General features: G+C 38.7%; 1 protein-coding gene across 8 annotated transcripts in view; it reads left to right on the top strand.

Moving 5' to 3' along the window:
* The window catches only part of SORCS2 (sortilin related VPS10 domain containing receptor 2), a 546,630-nt gene that overhangs the window by 180,547 nt on the left and 346,419 nt on the right, over positions 1 to 19,664 (top strand). For all 8 annotated transcript variants that reach the window (XM_061468482.1, XM_061468463.1, XM_061468473.1 and 5 more), the window contains exon 2: positions 105 to 172. In XM_061468482.1, the coding sequence (XP_061324466.1) occupies positions 105 to 172 (68 nt within the window). The remainder of the gene's footprint in view (positions 1 to 104; positions 173 to 19,664) is intronic.

The following is a 19,664-nucleotide window of genomic DNA, read 5'->3' as shown; positions in this document are numbered from 1 at the left end:
GGAGACTCACTTTCGAGTTCACCAGAATAATGCTGCCCACGATCTACTTCTGTTTCTTATATCAGTTTACATATATAAATATATTTATTCTCATTTTCTTTTAGGTGATCCTGATCCTTACCAAGTATTATCATACTGACATGGGAAAGGTGCTGGAGAGCTCTTTGTGGAGGTAAGTTCTCTGCTTTTCCTGTAGCCTTCCCCACTTTCTGTTCTCAGAACAGATCCATATCTTTTTTTTCCTTTCCAAACTGCTGCTGAGTCGAGTTGGTAGCTGATTGATTTTAATAGATCAAGATTACTCATATTGCCATTAGCTTTTACTCTTCTTCCTTAAATACGATTCCTGAAGTTCAATAACAGTTTGAAGTGGGTTTTAACAGTGGAGACAAACAATGCTAGTATAAGGTAACTTCCTAATCCCTCTTTGCAAGATGCCATTCTTTTTCTTTTCCTTAGAAATTTTGCATCAAAGTTACATAAAAACTTAAGAATACTTACTGTTTTGGGATGTGTCTGTTGGGAGATCTTGGTGCCTTTGAGTATTGTACTGAGGTTAGTAAATAATCCTGATTTGGAAGTGGTCATGATTGTCTGGATGAAATATAATACCAGTGCAGGTTATATTGTGTTTCACGAGAACTGGGAATACGTAGTAATCCAAATAAATTTCTAAACTGATTCTCATTTCCTTAACATTCATAAATTAGGAGATTAGTATTCCTGTTGGCTGTGTGCGCACAAATTGCACCCTGAGGTGTATAAGAGCACAAACCCAGGGCTAGGGTAAGCCTATATTATAATAGTTACAGTGGTTACCTTCTCATGTGTTAATTTTGTTGTGCTAAGTAGACTTTTGTGCTCTGATTTGCTGTGTACCTGTATAAGTCTTCCACCACAATTTTTTACTCGACCCATCAGGTGTGCTTCAAAAGTGACAGTATTTCACTGTTACTGATAAACATAATATTGCTCCAGTATTTGCTACGGTAGTTTTGCTGGGATATCTGTAGCAGTAGAAACATTCTGTCTGGGTATCTTAGTAGCTGTTATAAATGACAGTAGACTTACTTAGGAAGTCTTATGTGAAATTCTTATGTAGCCCGTAAGCTTCAGGTATAGAAACAAACGAGTTATCTAATACCTCATGGCTTAGGTATTTGTAAGCATAATACTTCTCAAGAGCTTGTATGGGGACTCAGCCTTCATCTGTGTGTAAGGAGCTTTACAGGAACAATCCAAGCAAAGCAACAGGCAAGGGAATAGGGAGTAAAAGTCTGAGACCAGGGCATGCCGCATGCCAGCCTTGTTACTTGTGAAGGAGGCTGCATTGTTTTAACCCTGTAGGATCTCTCATAGTGACAGTTTACTTTGTTACCTTGTTGTAATACTGGTGGCTGAATAGTACAGTCTGTCCAGGGGCAGTGGTCCATGCAGCACAAGGGTATTTTCAAGTAAAAAAGAAAGTTTTATTTATAAAAAACGGGGTGTTCAAAGAAGTAAGTACAAATGGAGACTGCCAGCTCTTGACTCAGGATTAGCCTTTTTGGGGCTATGATGTTTCATTTGTAATTATCATTTAAACTTACAAGATGCAGAATTAATTGCACATTTGTTCTGTTTTAATTTTTGGTCCAACATCTTGTGTAAAGAAGACAACCAAATGGCAATTTGGATACTCCCATAATTGCGTAAGCTCACATTACTTTCCTGTTATATGCCCCTGGCCTATACAACATGTGCAATATGTTTCAAGTTTTGCTATCCACACTTCAGTGTAATCTATCATAGAAGTCTTTTAAACTTATTCAGTCAGACTCTTCAAAATAAACTCTCTGCTCTTTTGAAATAAACATAAAACAGGCTTCAGATAATGTTGCTTTCTTTTGAGAACATAAACACTTCAAACAAGGTCATTCAGACCTTGCTGACAGCTGGTGTAAAGAAGAACTGGTGTGAACTGCATTCAAATAAAATTGATGCTAGCATGCATCATAGGGAAATCAGGCCCTTTTACTTACAAGTAATAGATGTACCAGATGCTCTGGTTGTTTATAAAACTAGGATGGAAAAGCTGAAAGGAAGTAAGTGCTAAAGAGTAGCACTTAGGGTAGGGGTAGCAGCTGATCCATGCCTAAATATGCTGTGCTCTGGGCTCACCTCCCTTTCTCCTCCTCTGCCCACCTTGGTGTAAAAGTGGCACTTGTGGTTGTCAGATGGCGGGAGTTACAAAGCGCCAGGATATGGAAAATACACGAGACCAACTAATGCAAAAATATCAAATGTTGCCTCTCTCTGTTGAGATGTAGCTAATTATTTACACTAAATCAAATGAAAATAAACACTGAGTGGAGCTGGCTGAGAACGCAAGGAGCTTCTGTGGTTTTTCTCTGGGTAAAACACTTGGGTGTGAATTGGTAAAGCTCCCTGTTTGCTGACGGAGCCAGGATGTTGTGCTCACATCGGCAGCCTGCCCAGAATGCACAGTGTGTATAGTTTTAAACTTTGTTATTTGATTCTCTTTTTCATTTCTCTCATTTGCAGAACAAATGCATGGTAAAAGAGATATAAAAAACGGCATAGGCTTTTTTGTCAGTGGACAAAAGTCATTAATCTTTGTGAGGTTTCTGTGCCCTAGTGGGAATCCTGTCCAGTTACTTTCTGAATCAGCCCAAAGTTTTGGGCTTCTTTTTTTTTTCAATTTTTTTTTTTCTATTTTTTTTTCTATATTATTCTCTTTTTCGTTTTTTTTTTTCCTATTTTTTACCTCTTCCTATCTTGCCTGCCTAGATCATACCAGACACTTAAGATTCTCTAAGTGAAAATAAACCTGTGCTAGAAACTGATCAATCCCCACCAGTTTAGCTTGTTAATGTTGTTCATCCCCTACTTTTATGTTGTCAGTCAATAAACATTATCCTCCCTTGGCATTTATTTGTTATTTTGTTTCTAGTAACTGCTCTTTTTCTTTCTCTGAAACTCTTAATCACTCTTTTGCCCATAACTCAGAAGAATTTTAGTTTTTTATTTCCTAGCTTCATGGAATAGGGAATGAGAAGGGAAGGGTGACTCAGTGGTCTGGTGATGCTTATTTGTTCTTAGTGACCTTGGAGTTAGACTTTCAACACTAATGCAAATGGTGGGGAAAAACACCAGTCGGAGGCACATGCCAGGGGGGACTGTATTCTTTTTTTCCTCATGATTTTCTGTGCCTCTGCAGAGCAGTGTTAATTTGTGTAGGTAATTTATGCCTGCCCACACAAGGCAGGTTACAGGACTGGGAGGCCGAAATTTTTATTACCTTGGCATTCTTTCACTGTTGAATAAACAGGGAAAATAGTGTTGGATAATGCAAGTTTGACTTTTTGCTAGTAGCAGCCGTGGCTGGTTACACTGAACGGGTGGAGGAATAAATCTTGGTGGAAGCATGTAGTTAGAAAACATCAGGGTGTTTCTGATACTTTGCTAATTTGCTTATTAAGTAATTGTTAAGGTTGGGGTAAGCTGTATAGTTATTTGACTCAAGAAAAGGTAGGGAAATAAACAGATAACATTAGTTGCCTCTTGAATATGAATTAACTTACTGAGAAGGAGCAGAGGATTGGTTGCAGGTTTATTTTTAGAGGTTTCTAAATCCAGTACGACTTGGGAATACAGTTTGGTTGTTCTGTTAGGCCTCATTAGCATAATGAAAAAAGATAGTGTGACCAAAACTTAACTTAAAATGTGGGTACTAAGATTATCTTCACATATTTGTACATATAGTGAAGATACTTTGCATGCTAACGCTGTTCCTGTCAGAATCCACACGCATCTTTCTCCAGCACACTTACAGTATGGAGGAACCAAATCAAACCATTTAGGATAACAGACACTTGAGTAGGTGTTTTCATATACTTTATGGACCAGTTTGTGCATATGTATACAGGTACACATACTATGCAACCTCAGGTGCCTCTTAACGTACGTTGCATGCCTGCAGCTTTAGAAGTATGCACTTGAATCTTAACTATTGTAACTTTGAATTGGTAGCCACTGAGAAATTAATGCTAATACTTACCTGTGCAACTGGGTTAATCATAATAACATGTTTTGGAGATTATTATTATTATTACATTTTATACATGGGATGGTAACTGATTGCTGAAGGTTATGCAATGACTCAGCATTATGTGGCCATAGAATTGGCTTAGAGTCCTGTTTCTGGTAAGCATGCAGTCTTCCCTTCTTAGCTTAATCTAAGCAATGAATAATAGATGCTGATGATGATTGCTAATAAAGTTTTGATTGCATATTATCAAGCTGTAATGATATGGTAGTGCTAAAGCGACTTGCTGTGTAATTGCCATTGTTCCCAATGGCATCACCACAGCAATAGTTATTGCTTCACCACAGCAAAACAAATGGCATTATTTGATGTTAACTGCACTGTTAACTCCTCTTAGCATTGTATGCTGAACCCTAGGAGCTCCTGTCATCAGAGATGTTGGGATATTTTGTCACATGTTGTCAATAATGAATTGCCAAATGAAGGAACAGACTTCCCTGCCTGCTTCAATATGGTTGGATACCCTATTTGAACTTCCTGGGACCCTTTACTCCAAATGCAGCCTGAGGAAGGAGTGAAGTTCACTGCTGTGTGAGGAGGTTATGAGTCCAAGTCAGTGGCTGGGCAGCAGGAGGTGGTAGCCATTGGTTGAGCCTCACTAACAGCATAAGAATTGGCAAACCTCAAGGAGTCAGGAAAATCCTACCTTTGGCACAGCTGTTTCTACCTGCACCCACAGAAAGCCACAAATCCAGGGCAAGACCCCTTTGTGCAAGCCCATTGGCCGTCAGTAGCGATGAGTGTGCAGTGACTGCATGGTGCTCTGGGCATTTAGCAAAGGTGTATGCCTACACTAAGCTTAAAATCCAGGCTACAAAGAGCAGGAGATTCTTTTAAGGTAGTGAACAACATATACAGTGAACAACATACCACTCAGGAAAGTAAAATTCCCACAGTGTGAGAAAACAAGTGTGGGCATTTGTTTCCAAACTGTTTGGGCTTGTAGGTGAAACTCATTTTGCCTGTTTCCTGGAATTCTTTTAAAAAGCAAAATAAAGAACCCCAGTAAATGGTCTGGTGCCCCACTGAAATTTCTTATTGGTGTGGAGTGCTGCTTAGTAAGCGAGTGACTGTGTTCCGCAACAACTTGCACTTCCAGATGGTCTCATATTGTGGTTCTGCTTGAAAAGTGACTTTGCAGAAATGGCCCCAAGGGATGGAATTACTGAGTCCGTGATTTCCATATCAAATTTGCTCTCTTTCAAAGTAAAAACAATACAGAAATGACTTTCTGATTATTAGCCCAGCAAACTCAGCTTGGGATCTAATGTCTAGCTGTGCTTTCTCTGGCTAATGTATTATCCTGAGTAAAGCAGGTTCTACAATCAAAATAGGCTGCCATCCATTATACCTGTGTAGCTCTTTTGTCTTTCTATTAAATCCTTATTTACACCTTTTCCACTGTGAAAAGGTTTTGGGTAATATTATAAAAAAGCAGTCTTACAATTAGGGTTTTATTTCTCTTACTGAACAACAGATTTTTATGCTCTCTTTGATCATATTTCCTTATTCACCTAGTAGCATTACAAAGACCTTAATTATCTTTGCTGCAATTGCTAGTACTCTACAGTGCATCATTATGAGCTGATTTGTGCAGGACAGTCTATTTTAAATTTATTTTGGACTGAGTTGTAAAACCATAGTTAGGCTGAAATCCACTATACTCACTTTCTATCAGCAATGTTTTAATATGGGTGTCAGGTAAGAAAAATATGTAAAGGACAAAGGAAATTAAAGTAACATGTCTTCACGAGCCTTGGAATGTACAAGATACTTAAGAGTTGATATTGATGTTTCTAATGGGCGGTGGTATTGGTTTAGGGACTCAAAGGGTGGCTGCCGATGTTGCAGTGTTCCCTTGTAGCATATGCTGTAATAGACACACAATCCACCATAGTCTTTCCTAGGACCTGTCACATTGGCAATAACCTTGCTGTTGCCTTGATGCTGCACTTATCCTTTCACATGTTATGGCTGTAGCTTTTGGCCGTTCAGTAAAGGAATGAACTTCAGTCATGGATGTTGGAAACCCCTCTCTGAATCGTGTCCTGCAGAGCTCCCTGAAGGAGATGTCTTTTAAGTGACTCTCCAGGGTATGAGACTTAGCTTAAGGAGGTCCCTTTATGTCTGTATTACCATAATAGCATTTTAGAAATATTTTCATGTCTAGTATGGATGAAGGTCTGAACTCAAAATAAATACCACAAGCAAGTAAAAACTATCAAAGAAGTCTATCAAAAAATCTTTACTGAATATCTATTGCTTACATATGAGAGCTGTGTCCATACCTACGCTTCCAAGTCTTCAACAACTCAGAGTGGTGATGGTAATTTTGAATGTTTCTGTGTTTCTACACTAGTTTGTGAATACAAAAAGAATATATGACATAAGATACATCTGGAAAGCTGTGATTTATATAGTTAGGAAGGCTCTTGCTTGCATTATGTTTATGTTTGTTGGAGCTGTTTGCAGCATGGCTAAATACATCTTGGAGCATGGGAGTTTTGCTACTTTGCAGGCTATTTTTTTTTTCTTTTCTTTAATCCTCCTGGAAAATGAATTAAGTCATTGTGGGATATATTGTAATGTGAGTCAATTTACTAAGGAAGACTAAGCATTTATTTTAAATGGTTTAAGAATCCTGTCCTATTGTCTGAGTAACTTGAACCTAAGTCATAGAATTTCTGATTGCTTTACCTGGAATTGGTGCCATCAACATTTTTTGTAGGCACAGAGTGTGTGGGAATTGTACCATGGTTTCTTGTTATAGTATTCCTTTAGGCTGGGGCTGATGGTTATAGAATGAGAAATCTTTCCTACCCAAAACCCATCCAGATCAGTAGCAGTAGGAAGTTCAGGAAAACCGCTTCACTGGTGCTTTCTCAGATCTGTCATGGTATCTTATGTCATAAGCCTCCCTACAAGAAGCGATAATCTTTGTTGCTAGCCTCAGCAGACAGATTTAAGGTGAGGAGCAGAGAAACAGTGCATTAGTCATCTGTGAGGTTTATAATTTTGGGGGCGGTTGCTTTTGCCCTTCCTCCAAGCATAAGAAAGGGAAGCTTGCCTTGGCACTGCCCATGATCCACTTCTGTATGATCAGAAAATTGCAGTCTCAGGGCTTTTATTGTGGCATGATTCCTCTGCACTAAATTCATATAAAAACAGTTGAGCCATCAGTTTTTGGCTAATCAGAACTACTTTGCTGCATTGTCATCCATTAACTCCCACTGTCAGCAGACCAGCACAGCAGGGAAGTGGGGGCCCCATAACCTAGAGGCAGATAGAATGACACCATATATATAAGCAATGTTTCTTTTGCCACTCTGCAAAATGGAATAAATAAGAAACCACAATCAAAGCAGCTAGTTGCATTGCTCATCACATTTTTATGATGATGAATGAGGTATAAAAACCTGAATAGAACATATTTTTAAAACCTGAAATGGGTGAAGTCATGGCTTAGGGTAGCATATTGTAAAGTAGATGTGACACTGCACTCAGCAAATAGTGACTTTGCTGGTTCCACCTTCAGCCTACTATGTGACCTTGCTTGAAGACCTTAACGTTCCTGTGCTTTCCTTCACTTGGCCTTTACCCATTTTGTTTCTTTGGAATATAAGCAATTTGGGGAGCTCACTATGTAAGTGCAGTGGGACCGTCTCAGTGCTGGAGTTGTAATGATGCATTTATACAGATAAGAAGGAGCTATAACGTTTAGGGATGTTTAATGTTTGTCTCCTGAAGGTTTTGGCTTGAGCCTGGGAAAGACAGGAAATCATCAGAGAGTGCTGACATACCATGAGACTTCTCCGGAAACACATACTCGTAGTTTCACAAGGCACTTTGTCATTAGTTGCCTTTCTCAGCTGCTGTTTTGAAAATGCTGTTTTGCAACCCCCTGTTGCTTCTTTTAGTGTTGGGCACCTTGTGTCACTGGTGTGGTGTGTGTCGTGCGAGCAGCTTTGCTTGCTTCTGTACTATGTGTGCTTTGCTCTAGCGCATCCCCTGCGAATGGATTGCAAATTAATTTGGTTGTTGGGACTGAATGAATGAACAGCTGCATAGTTAATTATGCAGAATGGTATAGAAAAATGTAGTGTTAATGTTTTATACTCTCATTATCCCTGCAGTGTGGAATATATTTTTCAGTGTGAAAATAACAAAGCCAATGCTTCCCACATAAGTTATTTATTATAAACTTTGTATTGTTAGGCAGCTTTCTCTGCTTTAATTTGGTAGGGATAGGGACAATTAAGAACTCAATACAGGCCAGTTCTTAAAATGTAAAAATAATCTTATGTGCTGAAGAATTTTAAAGAATTAAACCAATTTAACAGTAAGATTTAAATACCTTGATTCTTTTTGGTGTTCTCAGATATAAAAGGTTAGTTGAGAGGTTTTCCCTCTTCTCCCTGAAACCTCTCATTGAACAAATGACTGATAATTAGTCAAATGAGCCTCTGTTCCAGTTACCTTTGGATTTTTTTTTTTTTCTTTGCTCAATTCGTTTTCATATCATGTTTGTTTTTTCCCTTCCTACTTCTGCTCCCCCTCTTTTCCCTTTGGCATTACTTCCTCCTATTTCATATAAAGCAGGGATAACGACGTACTTTTCTTCAACAAATAGCCATTCTTGACTAACCTTCAAAAAAGATAGTTCAGTTCCTCACCAGTGTTCTCTCCTGGCCATTTTTTCTTGCAAGCTGTTGCCCTAGGTCTTAGGGTAACAGCTTAGGCAGGCCTGACTTCTCCAGGTCAGATTGGAGAAGCTCCTTTTTGGATGAGGTGTTAAGTGCCTACCAAAAGTCTTTGCATTTTTGCCTATCATGTCAGCTTCAAGGCTTGCTTTTGAAGCTGTTCCAGAGCAAGCATCCTTCTGATGACAGTACTTTTCCCTTTGACAGACTAGATATTTCTATGATGTTTGAGTGTATATTTTCTACCATAGCATAGAAATCGCAATTTCAACTTGGGGAGTTGAAGGGGATACCTGTTATCACCCATTTGTCAGAAAATACCTATGTTAAATTGTATTTATTTTCTTTTTTCAAACCAGATATACACTTTGCCAAATCGTATAGTTTTTCTTGAAGAGGGTGCATGCAGTTCAAATTATTCCCCTTTGTTAAAAAGACATTGCAGTATCAGTGAAATACAGCCACCTCTGGGCAAAAGCCAGGGAAGCAAGTAAAGCAGATATACAGTAAAGTGTGCTTCTTAATACCAAAAAGACTAACAGTTCAGCTCGAAAGCATCTGCATTGGTCAACCTTTTGATATCCAGGCTTTCAAGCTTTGCTTTCTGGCAGGAAGAGGATGTGTGCTCGTGCTTTCTGTATGATTCAGATAGTTTTCAGTAATGCTGATCTGTCATTAGGTTTGCTGGTTGTTCTGAACACTTCAATGTAAAATGTTAACACATGGGAGACAAAATGATTTTAAAATTTACTGTCTCCAAAGAATTTAGACTTATCACTGTTTTATCTTAATTCTTACCATATGCTGTCTACTCCTTAATTCTCTAATGTCTCTTAGGGTTTGAATTTAAAAATAAAGTTGTGCTGTTCTGAAGTACACTGGCCAGAGTTTGAGATTTCTCTCCTTTTACCCAACCCTTAGGCAGTATCTGTGCTAAATTGTGGTCTCTCAAGTTTCAGCAGGTTTTAATTTGATTTTTCTTCAGCCTGACATAAAACTAGGAAAATAGTAATGTTTGACTTTGTAGCTTTATTAAAAAATAACTGGAAACAAAATATATATGTGACGGAGTTCTGCATGCGTGATAATTTCAGATGCATAATATATAAACTCTCAGTACTATTTTGGTGCAATTTTCAGCTTAATTCAGACTGTTCTGTGCTAATGGGAAGGATGCACCAGTAAAATATTGCTCCTTTGTGCTGTGAGAGGGCAGCACTTTCTGGCAAAGTGAATAAGCCCAGAGTGAAAACTCTTATGCCTTGGCTTTTGATATGGCCTCAGGTAAATGTATGAATCTGTCGGTGTTCCAGAGTAAAAAGCATTCAAGAAGCACATTTAAATAAAATTAAAGAAGGGAAGAAAGTTAATTATTTAAAGATCAGAAAAGTATGTTGCAAATATGCTGCATAAAGCACCATGACCTATCATGGCATTACCATAGTTAGGTCACAGTTAGAGAAGACCTTGACTCCTTGCTTAAATACACTTTTGCTACAACATCTCTCAATATCAGTTAGACACTGGAACAAGTTGCCCAGAGAAGCTGTGGTTGCCCCATCGCTGGCAGTGTTCGAGGGCAGGTTGGACAGGGCTTTGAACAACCTGGTCTAGTGGAAGGTGTCCCTGCCTGTGGCAGGGAGTTGGAACTGGGTGAGCTTTAAGGTCCATTCCAATCCAAACCGTTCTATGACCGTATGATCTCTTAATGTGTTCTGGGGTGTGAAATGCAGGGTTGGATTTCCAAGAACTTCACAGTGGTAATAGGACCTAGCTTCTCAAAAGGCATGTTAACATTTGTAATGTATTTCAATAAGTAAATATGAGTAAATATTTAAGTATCAAATCATATTTGATTTCCAGGTTATCTGGAAGTCTTGATACTTCCAAATGCTTAAGTTTTTATAATTTTTAGATTTCATCTTGGGAATTGATACACATTGACATTATTTTAATAAAAATTATTTCCTTAGCATGTTTGGTAGGACTGGGAATAGGACATAAATTTGCCGATTCCTGGTTAATCACTTATGTAACTGCTTTACTGGGAATGTTCTTCCATGTTACATGCATTCTGGGAATGGTTTTGATTGCAAGGGAGCTCTGGTGGTCATCAAATACAACCCCTGCTCAAAGCATGTCGTGATGCAGAACTTAATCAGGTCATGCATGGCCTTGTCCTGTTCAGTTCTGAAAATCAGCTAGGTTGGAGATTGCACAGCTTCACTGGGCAGCCTCTGCCCATGCATTGCTACTCTCACTGCAAGGGGTTACATCAGCTGGAATTTCCCATTCTAGCAGCTTGTGCTTGCCGTCTATTTCCTTTTCACTATATATGCTGGTGCTGTCTTATTTGTAACTTTCCTTTAGATGCTGGAAGACTGAAATCAAATTCTCCATTAGCCTTACCTCCCAGACTAGCCTAACCCAACTCCCTCAGCCGTTCCTTGTACATCATGTGCTCTAGTTCCCTCACCATCTTAGTGGCTTAGTGACTCACTCCAGATAGCTGTCCTCTCTCTTCTGTGAAGTGACACAAAGTTATTTTATCCCACCTGTAGAAGTGCTATGATCTGTCCAATGGGCGTCCCTCTCTGTTGCTCTTCTCACATAAAATAGACTGTGCTTGGGTGGATGGCTTAGAATAGTTAACTTTAATTTATCTGAATTCAAAGATAGGTGTGAAAATCCTTAAATGCTGAAATAATTAACGGGAAATCCAGTTTCTTTCAAAATTACTTGGACACCCAAGTGTTTTTGTTACCTCCTGAAAAAGAGAACATCGATCTTGTTTGTGCTGAACCTCTCGGCGTAAGAACAGTGGGGATGCCACATTAACTTTTTTCCTCGCTTTTGTTATGCAGTATGAATTCTTGATAGGTTTTGATTTAGTTGCTGGTACATTATTTATGACATCTCTTGGCTGCAGCTGCTGTAATCTACGAACCAAAGCCAAGGCTATTGTTTCTAGTCATAGAATTGTAGTTTGTTGTAGAGCAACTCCCAGGTAATTAGGCAGAATATGCTGTAATTGGTTGTAATGTGGGCTCTTCTAAATAAAATGTTAATCAGACTGAACGACACATTTAAGTAATTTCTTTTTCTTTTGCAGATTTGTCTACCACAGGTAAACATTATTGCGGCCACAAATGTCAGGCACAAAAGGAGAATTTGTGCCTTTTAAAATTATTTTAAATGGTCCTTCGCTTAGGGAGTTGTTTGGTTGTTTTTTAAGTGAGAATATTGAAATATGCAAAGCACAGTTTTTGAGGGCAAGAATTCACATACTAATCCTGTGGTGCTGGTGAAGCTAAAGTCTTACTCTAAGAGTGTAGTTCATACAGCAGTTTTCACTGCTATTGGATTTACAAAGTTTTGGACAATTTTGAGTCATCTTTATCTTGACCTATGCTTTTGTACATGTATATTCTTGATTGGTAGGATTTTAAGGGTCACATATAGACACCTGAAATTGCTGAAGTAAAAAATGCTGATTTCTTTATAAAGAGGTTTTGAAGTGAGAAGAACTTGTAAGTGAAATTTGGTGGATTTCTTGCTTCTTGGTATCTTCCCATCAAAGATGGATTCTTTTGTGGAATGTGTGATGGATACAAGTTAACTGGAAACTTTGAAAAGGAAAAGGCATGAAATTCAGCATTAGCTCTGATAGTCAGGATGTACAGTAGCCACCCCAAAACCTATGAGAAGCTAATGGATTTGCCTCAATTCGTGCAGCAGGCTCATGAAACAGTCTTTGCCACATCAGCAGTCAGCTCCGAGGGTGGGACACAAAAGAGACTAAAATTGCATTTGTTCCATTGAAGGTTGTTCCCTTGAATGTGTTATTTTGCCATAAGCGAGTCAAATTGCATTTGTTCCATTGAAGGTTGCTCCCGTGAATGTTATTTTGCCATAGTATTTTGTTAGGAGAGAAATTAAAGAACAAAGAGTCAAAGCTTTTCTCTTTTATGATTCTGTCCTGTTTTGAGTCTGTATGTTCAGTTTGACTGGCTAATGGGAAAGAGGCACTAGTCTTCTTTCTCACAGGTGGTGAAAAAAAGTGAATTGCCTTGTTACACATAACAAAGCCAATGCTGGGATGACACTAAGGTAGTGCCTAGACCAGACAGGAATTGTTCCAAGTTTTGTTTTGCTCTATGGAATGCTGCATGTTCAGTGTTTCATTTTTCCTTTGCGCTCTCTCTCTGAAATTCGTATGAGAAGTAGCAGCTGGTTTTGCTGCTGTGTTCACAGAAGGGTTTCAGCAAGTCAGAGTAATTTCTCTAGCAGAAAACAGTCCCTCCAGAAGAACTGAACTGTGTGGTGTCACCCTTGGGGACAAGCTAAACTGCATGGCCCTCTACCCTCTTTCCTTGAAAACAAACTGTGTTTTAGGGTACAGGTGCAGGTACCCTACTGGGGGACAGGGCAATAAATTGGTTTAATTGGTGTAAAGAGTGCTAGAACTTTTGGAGCCAGTGGGGCTCTAATGATTTACACAGTTTGCAAGTCAGGTCCTGAAACTAGCATTGGACTTTACCTGCAGTTTGTACCAGTTGTGGATTTGTTTAGAGCAAACATTTCTGGGATGCAGTGCTATTTATTATGGAAGTAGTAGTCATCTCATCTGCTTCTTTTTTCCCTCTGCTTGGTAGGCTCCAAGGAGGCATTCCTTGGATCACTGCAGTATCTGTTCCACACATGAAGCCCTGCAGCAGAAAAAAGAATTAAACTCAAGCTCAAGAGCAGGAATTTTCTCATCTTGACAATTTGCACAGCAAATTTTTATTTTTCTCTCCCCCTCATCAGAAAGTGGGTGATCTTACTTGGGGTGGGAGGAAGACAATGTCAACTGTATACAGGTTAAATTATTCTGGGTAAATACTATAGGCTTGAAAGGCCTTGGGCTTCATGCATCTGATGGTGATTGTGCTGGTTTGGACATTACAGTGTAGAGAGTTGGCTTGTTAGAATGACGTTTCCTCATCCATTTGTTCTCAGTTCCCTGACCTGTTCTTTGTTCTGTCACAAGCAAGGATCTTTGACCTTCATCCCTTATCACTCATTTTGTCAGTGTAACGGACAGAAGACTTTGAGGCACACTGGAGGCAAAGTGACTCTGGAGTAGATTCTTGGCTCCTATTTCCTTCTGCATTTGATAGCAAATGGCAAGAGTCCCAGTGCTGAATGGAGTCCTTCTACCCCGACTAGGCTTAGCTCAATCCTGCCTAGGCAGCTGAATAGCAGCGAGGCATGCTCTTGCAGAAAGGCAATGGGTCAGAGATCTGATTGCTTTCAGCTGTCTGGGGCCACTGCTCAGTATTTGGACAGTGGCATCTGGTGCTTTCATATTTTACTTTAAAATCATGACATGACTCACCCAGAGTCTTGTAAGACTTGCCAGCACTGTTATCATGTGCCTTAAGTTGGTCACTGTATTTGTTCACATGCTAAATATGTTAGTGAAATATTTCCATAAATGATAAACAACCTAATTTTCAGAGAGTGCGTGTTCAATGCTTATTGGCTACCAAGTTCTTCCCTCTGGGTGCTCACAATGGGAACTACCCAAAATTTTTATCATCTTTGAAATTAAATAGTGAGATGTCCATTAAAAAAATGACAAATAAAGAAAATGTACTGTTGGTCAAGTATTGTGTTTTAGTTACTGAGCACCTAGAACTCCTGGTATCTGGTAAGGGTGACAGCTTTATGCAATGGAACAAGAAGTATCACCAAGAAGAAATGTAGAAATTGAACTGGTTTTGTTGATTTCTACTTTGTTTTTCTGTATCTTTACCAAAATTCTGCTTAAGCTTTTTTCTTTAGAAATTACTTGGGAGTCTTTGAACTGATACATTCCACTTCACTGATTCTTTTCTGTGTCATATTCTGGAAGTTCACTGTCTTTTAAAATTGATGTTTCCTGATACTCATTCCCTGTTAAGAGAGGGTGGGGTAAAGCACAATGCAGTACAAATAAGGTACAGGTTAAATATATAAAAAACTGGTTAATTCATGAAGATTTAAAATTTAATTGATGTTGAGTAATTTTAACTGCCTGGAATTTAGTAGTCATCAGTATCAGCCTCACTTCTTGTCAACATTTTAACCATTTATTTGACAGTAAATGCAAGTTATTGCTGGTTACAGTTATGAGTGACAAAAAAGGATTGACAGTTATGAGGACTGGACTGTCAGAAGAGCTTTAAGTTGACCCTTTAAAACCAAATTCAGCTTAATGGAATGCTGTTTATCTGGAAACAAGAAATGTGGGGTATGTGAGGTACAAAATATGCTGGCATATGGTGGAAAATGTGATGGTAAGAAGGCTGAGGGGATCAGAGAGGTGACCTTCATCATTGTGTCTTGGGTAATTATAAGCTTTATGTAAACTGTATTCATGGGTAGGGAGAAGAGCAGTATCTTGCTTTCTGTGCATTCCTTTGTGATGGTGATAATGAAATACACCAGGGCCTCTGTCTGTACATTCAGGTGTGTGTAGAAAAGTGGAAGAGAGTCACAGGAGCATTTTAAAGCTGCAGGAAATAGCCTGCTGTGAGAGATGTGCAGAGTTCAATCTTTTAGCTTATCAATGGGAAGGGCTCTTTAATGGTTAAGTTTACAAGAGGGCTTGATGTTTGCTCTCTTCAACCCTAGGTGACCTCAGCTGTAGCCGGTAGGCAGCAGGGAAAGGCCAGCCGTGTCTATTCATTTGTTTTCTCTTTCTGATATCCCCCATCTTATCTATTTTGATCAAAAATACCCCTCTGGCTCCTTGCTCCTTAGCCAAACAGATTTCTCTGTAAACTATTTTCTAGTGTTTTTTCTGAAAATAAGAAGGGAGACAGTAACTGCTCTGCTGGATGAATGTGTTGGCATGTTCATTCCTGTTTTTGCAGGGATGGGATAGAGAGAAGAAAGGGCAAAGAATAGTAAGAGGCAAGTAAGTCATCACTATCCTTTACAAAAAGCTTTTTAACATCTTGACATGCCAAAAATGCTTCTTTTAAACAACATTAACTTAGTTTATAAATTTCATCCTACTTAAAAATTAGCAGTACATAACACCATGTTGTAAAAGTTGGTGATCTCTTTCTGATCACTCACAGCAAAGTTAAAAAGATCAGAAGCCCCACCAGAGTCGATGCTGATTTATGTTCCCATAGGCAGCAGCTGCAGCAGAAGGACCAGAGAACTGATAGAAATGTAGGTGTGAAATACATTCTTCTCCTTGGATGCTGAAGATTTGGGTCAGAGCTTCCGCCATTAGCACGATGATTGCTTTTATTTTCTTGTCTATTTAGATTCATCAATATTAGGTTTTAAAACACTGAAATGTCGTTAGTCAGTCATTTTAAAGACCATGTGGGGTAAGAAAACATCATCATCTTTGTGTAATAGACAGGAAGGAATCCAGACTCAGTCATGGGTAATGTTCACTGAAAGCCTGAGTAACTGAGGTGTCTTAGCCAAACACAGTGTGTATGGACCATTTCTATGTGCCTTCTGGCACTCCCTGGCTTTGGGATTTCCATATGATAGTAGAGGCAAGGTCATCATCCATGTAGTCTGTCACTTTGAATGGGAATGTTTTCCCAAGACAGTGTTAATTAAAAGGAAAAAAAGATATTTCAGATGGAAAGGTTATCAGCAAGCACTGCATGAATGAAAACACTAAAAGGGTGAGTCTCTCGCATGTCTTCTGTGTAACTGTTGCTTATAGAAACAATGCCAAGAAGGAGGTGAAACACCCCATGCCTTAAATTGGTAGCATTTAACAATTTGAAATACTTTAATTGACCATGTACTTGTTCGAACGGGTTGGTGGCTGGGGTGCAAACAGATGACTTGCATGATTCTGAAACACTATGAATTAGTAACTGCAGATTTTGCTGAGGTTTAAACAGAGATGTTATAAAAAATGATGTTAGCTTGGATGTGGGCATTTATCTGAGTGGAGATTGTATGGCTTTGGTAGATTTTAATTGTCAATTTGAGTAACATCCATGCTGGGTAAGCAGTCCTCTCTAATTTGAAAAATTGTTCAAGTTTTATTCTGAATTGCACAGTTGCATTTAGACAGATTGAAAGTTATTATAATTTTAATGGGTGGGTGGGGGGAGTAAATCAAGATGATTCCTGTGTTAGAGGACACAGTTCTGAAATCCCCTATTATAAATCCCCTCCGAAACACCTTGTGCATGCAGAGGAAGCTGTTTAGGAGGTTATTGTTTTAGGAAAATCTTTTACATTTTTTCCTTCTATCAGATTAGGAGTGGGGGAAGGTGGGAATAGGCTCACTGAGTATGGTGAAATCAGAGTGATGTAGTGCAAAGCAATATTAGTCTTCTCAACCACACATTCATCATTTTCAACCCTGTATTCTTTGAATTTGGGATAAGGAGCCGCTGGGTCCTTATGAGGCAGCTCTGAGCACCTTCTCCTTTAGGAGGAAGATAAGGAGGAAAAATAGATTCTTCAAATAACATAACCTCCATTTAAATCCTTTGGAAGTTATATTAAAAAGGAGAATCACTCCCTGGAAAGCTTTTGCCATGTGAGAATTGAATTTAACAGGCTAAGCTTTCTGTGATAATAATTGCACAGCTAAGGATGATGCAAATTTAATGGCTCTAATCAGATGAGGTGAAAGAAAGCAAACATTAGGTTTATGCTTTAATTTGTGATTTGCTCTACTGTTGATTCTTCCATGAAAGAAGAAAGGTGTATTGTGTGTGTTCTTTCTTTTTTTGCTTTTTTTAATCTAGAAAGTTTTGGAAAGTATTAATCAAATTGAGGGCTCTTCGTCAACATGAACTGATTCCGGTTTAAAATGATACATTTTACAACATTTAAATTAGTTTACTGAACATTAGAAAATGAGAATGATCATAGTAGGTCTCAAGAGAGTACTGAGCTGGACAGTCCTTCATCTCTGCCAGTAGCTCATATCAGATACTTATGAATAGTGAGAAAACAACACAAGTCTGCAGTGGAGTTTTATAGAATCACATATTTCTTATTTTTCTCTTGTGTCCTGTTTGAGGTTAAGTAGAGCAGTATTGAACACGGTGTTAAAGGCAAGGGCACAATGAAGGGGCTAATAGAGGGCTATAATAGCTTTTTCCTGTTTTGATCTCTGTAACTTTCTTAAAAATTTGTGAAGGTATTTCTTGAATCACTGCTGTGAAGATTGATGCTTTCATGGTTTCCTGTATGATAGCACTCAGGTACCTTTACAGAATGGTAGTAGGCTGTGCAAAAGCCTTCGATTTGTATGTAATTTGAGTACATCCCTTTAAACTTTTCGACTGGATTTCTTTTGCCATTTTAATGACCAGTCAGTATCATGATGTTCATCTACAACTTGTCATACTTACTACCTTACTTATTATTTACTTATCTTTTTTACTCCTTTGGCTGATGTAGTGTTATTGGCAGAGTTTTGTCACTTTCTGCTCCTGTTTCTATAATTATGAATAAGTTAAGTAGGACTGACTGAAGTACCTTGTGGCACAACTTTGACTTTTCTCAATAGCAAAAATGAATGAAACTTTATGTTTTCCCGTTATTTAGAATTCCTTCAAATGAAGATTTCTCCTCTTTTTTGTGAGATCTTTCTGAAAGATTTTTAGAGTAGGCTATCTGGTTGAATTTTCCTTTTTATATATTCACTGAGTCTGTCAAAAATGAGGATGTTGATGAGTCACGCATTCTCTCTCAAAAACCATGTTGACTCTCACTTGGTATCTCTTATTCCTCTGTGTGTCAAATCATGGAATTGGAATAGCTCTTACTAATTTGCATAGTGCTGACATCAAAGTTTACTGCCCTGAAGTACCTTTCTAATTGCTCGTGGAGACCTTTCAGAAATTGGATTCCATATTTGCAATGTCCCTTTCTCTAATACAAACACTCTGCAGTCAATGGCTTAGTGATTTTATCCTGTGTTCCTTTAGAACATTTGGATGAATACCATCTGGTTTGGGCAGATGAGTAGTGTTGATTTGTGTAAAATGACTTTCACTGACACTTTAATATGAGACATATCTTAATACAGCAACAGCAAAGAAGAGCTCTGACGTAGGAACCTTTCAAAGCAGCTCTGGGATGAACAAAGATGCAGAACATCAGTTTGCTTTCTCTGCTGTGGCCTGAGTGCTGGATGCTCTTTTCTCACCTTGCTTATATGGTGGATCTGTAGATTGCTTTACATATTTTAGTCAGTTGGTAGAAGATTTATTATTACAGTGTCAACTTTTTCTAGTTGTGTTTCAAGGTTTTCTTATTTTGCCCTATTGCATTATAGTGTTATCCTTCTGAGGAATTTTTTTCCCTTGTTATTGTCAGCTGGACAAAAATCCAGGTTGTTAAAGTTGTCTTTCATTCACCAAGTAATGTTTCTTTTTAATCATGGCCTTTTTTCCTGTGGTTCACTTTAGGTAGCAGGCACTTGCACTGAAATTCTATTTCATGCCTTTAAAAGGACATTTCCGATATTTTACCTATATCATTACTTCTTTTAGTTTTCTTTTTTTTTTTTTTTTAACCAAGCTTCCTCCTTTTTATGCAAGAATCCTGTTGAACCCACTCCCATTGTGGATATTTTGGCTTCCTTACTTATGCACAGATGTTGACTCTACATCCGCGCTGATCACAGTTGCAGAGTGACTCACTGACAGCCCTGCTGAGACCCGGTGAAGAGTTGCTTCCCCTCGGAGTTAGTTTCCTGGCTGGCTGCTCATGAAGCAGGGTCTGAAAATTTGCTCTTGGCACCGTGCCCTGATACAACATTTAAGCAATCTACATGGGGTCGTTGAAATCTCCAATTACTGCTGTGCTTCCTGATGGTG

Source organism: Pezoporus flaviventris, unplaced genomic scaffold, assembly GCF_033815535.1.
Source record: "Pezoporus flaviventris isolate CSIRO_AGI_PZ_B2104156 unplaced genomic scaffold, CSIRO_AGI_Pfla_v1 ptg000002l, whole genome shotgun sequence".
NCBI classification, from domain to species: domain Eukaryota; kingdom Metazoa; phylum Chordata; class Aves; order Psittaciformes; family Psittacidae; genus Pezoporus; species Pezoporus flaviventris.
Note: the sequence above shows the minus strand (reverse complement) of the source record. Positions and strands in the feature narration are given on the sequence as shown.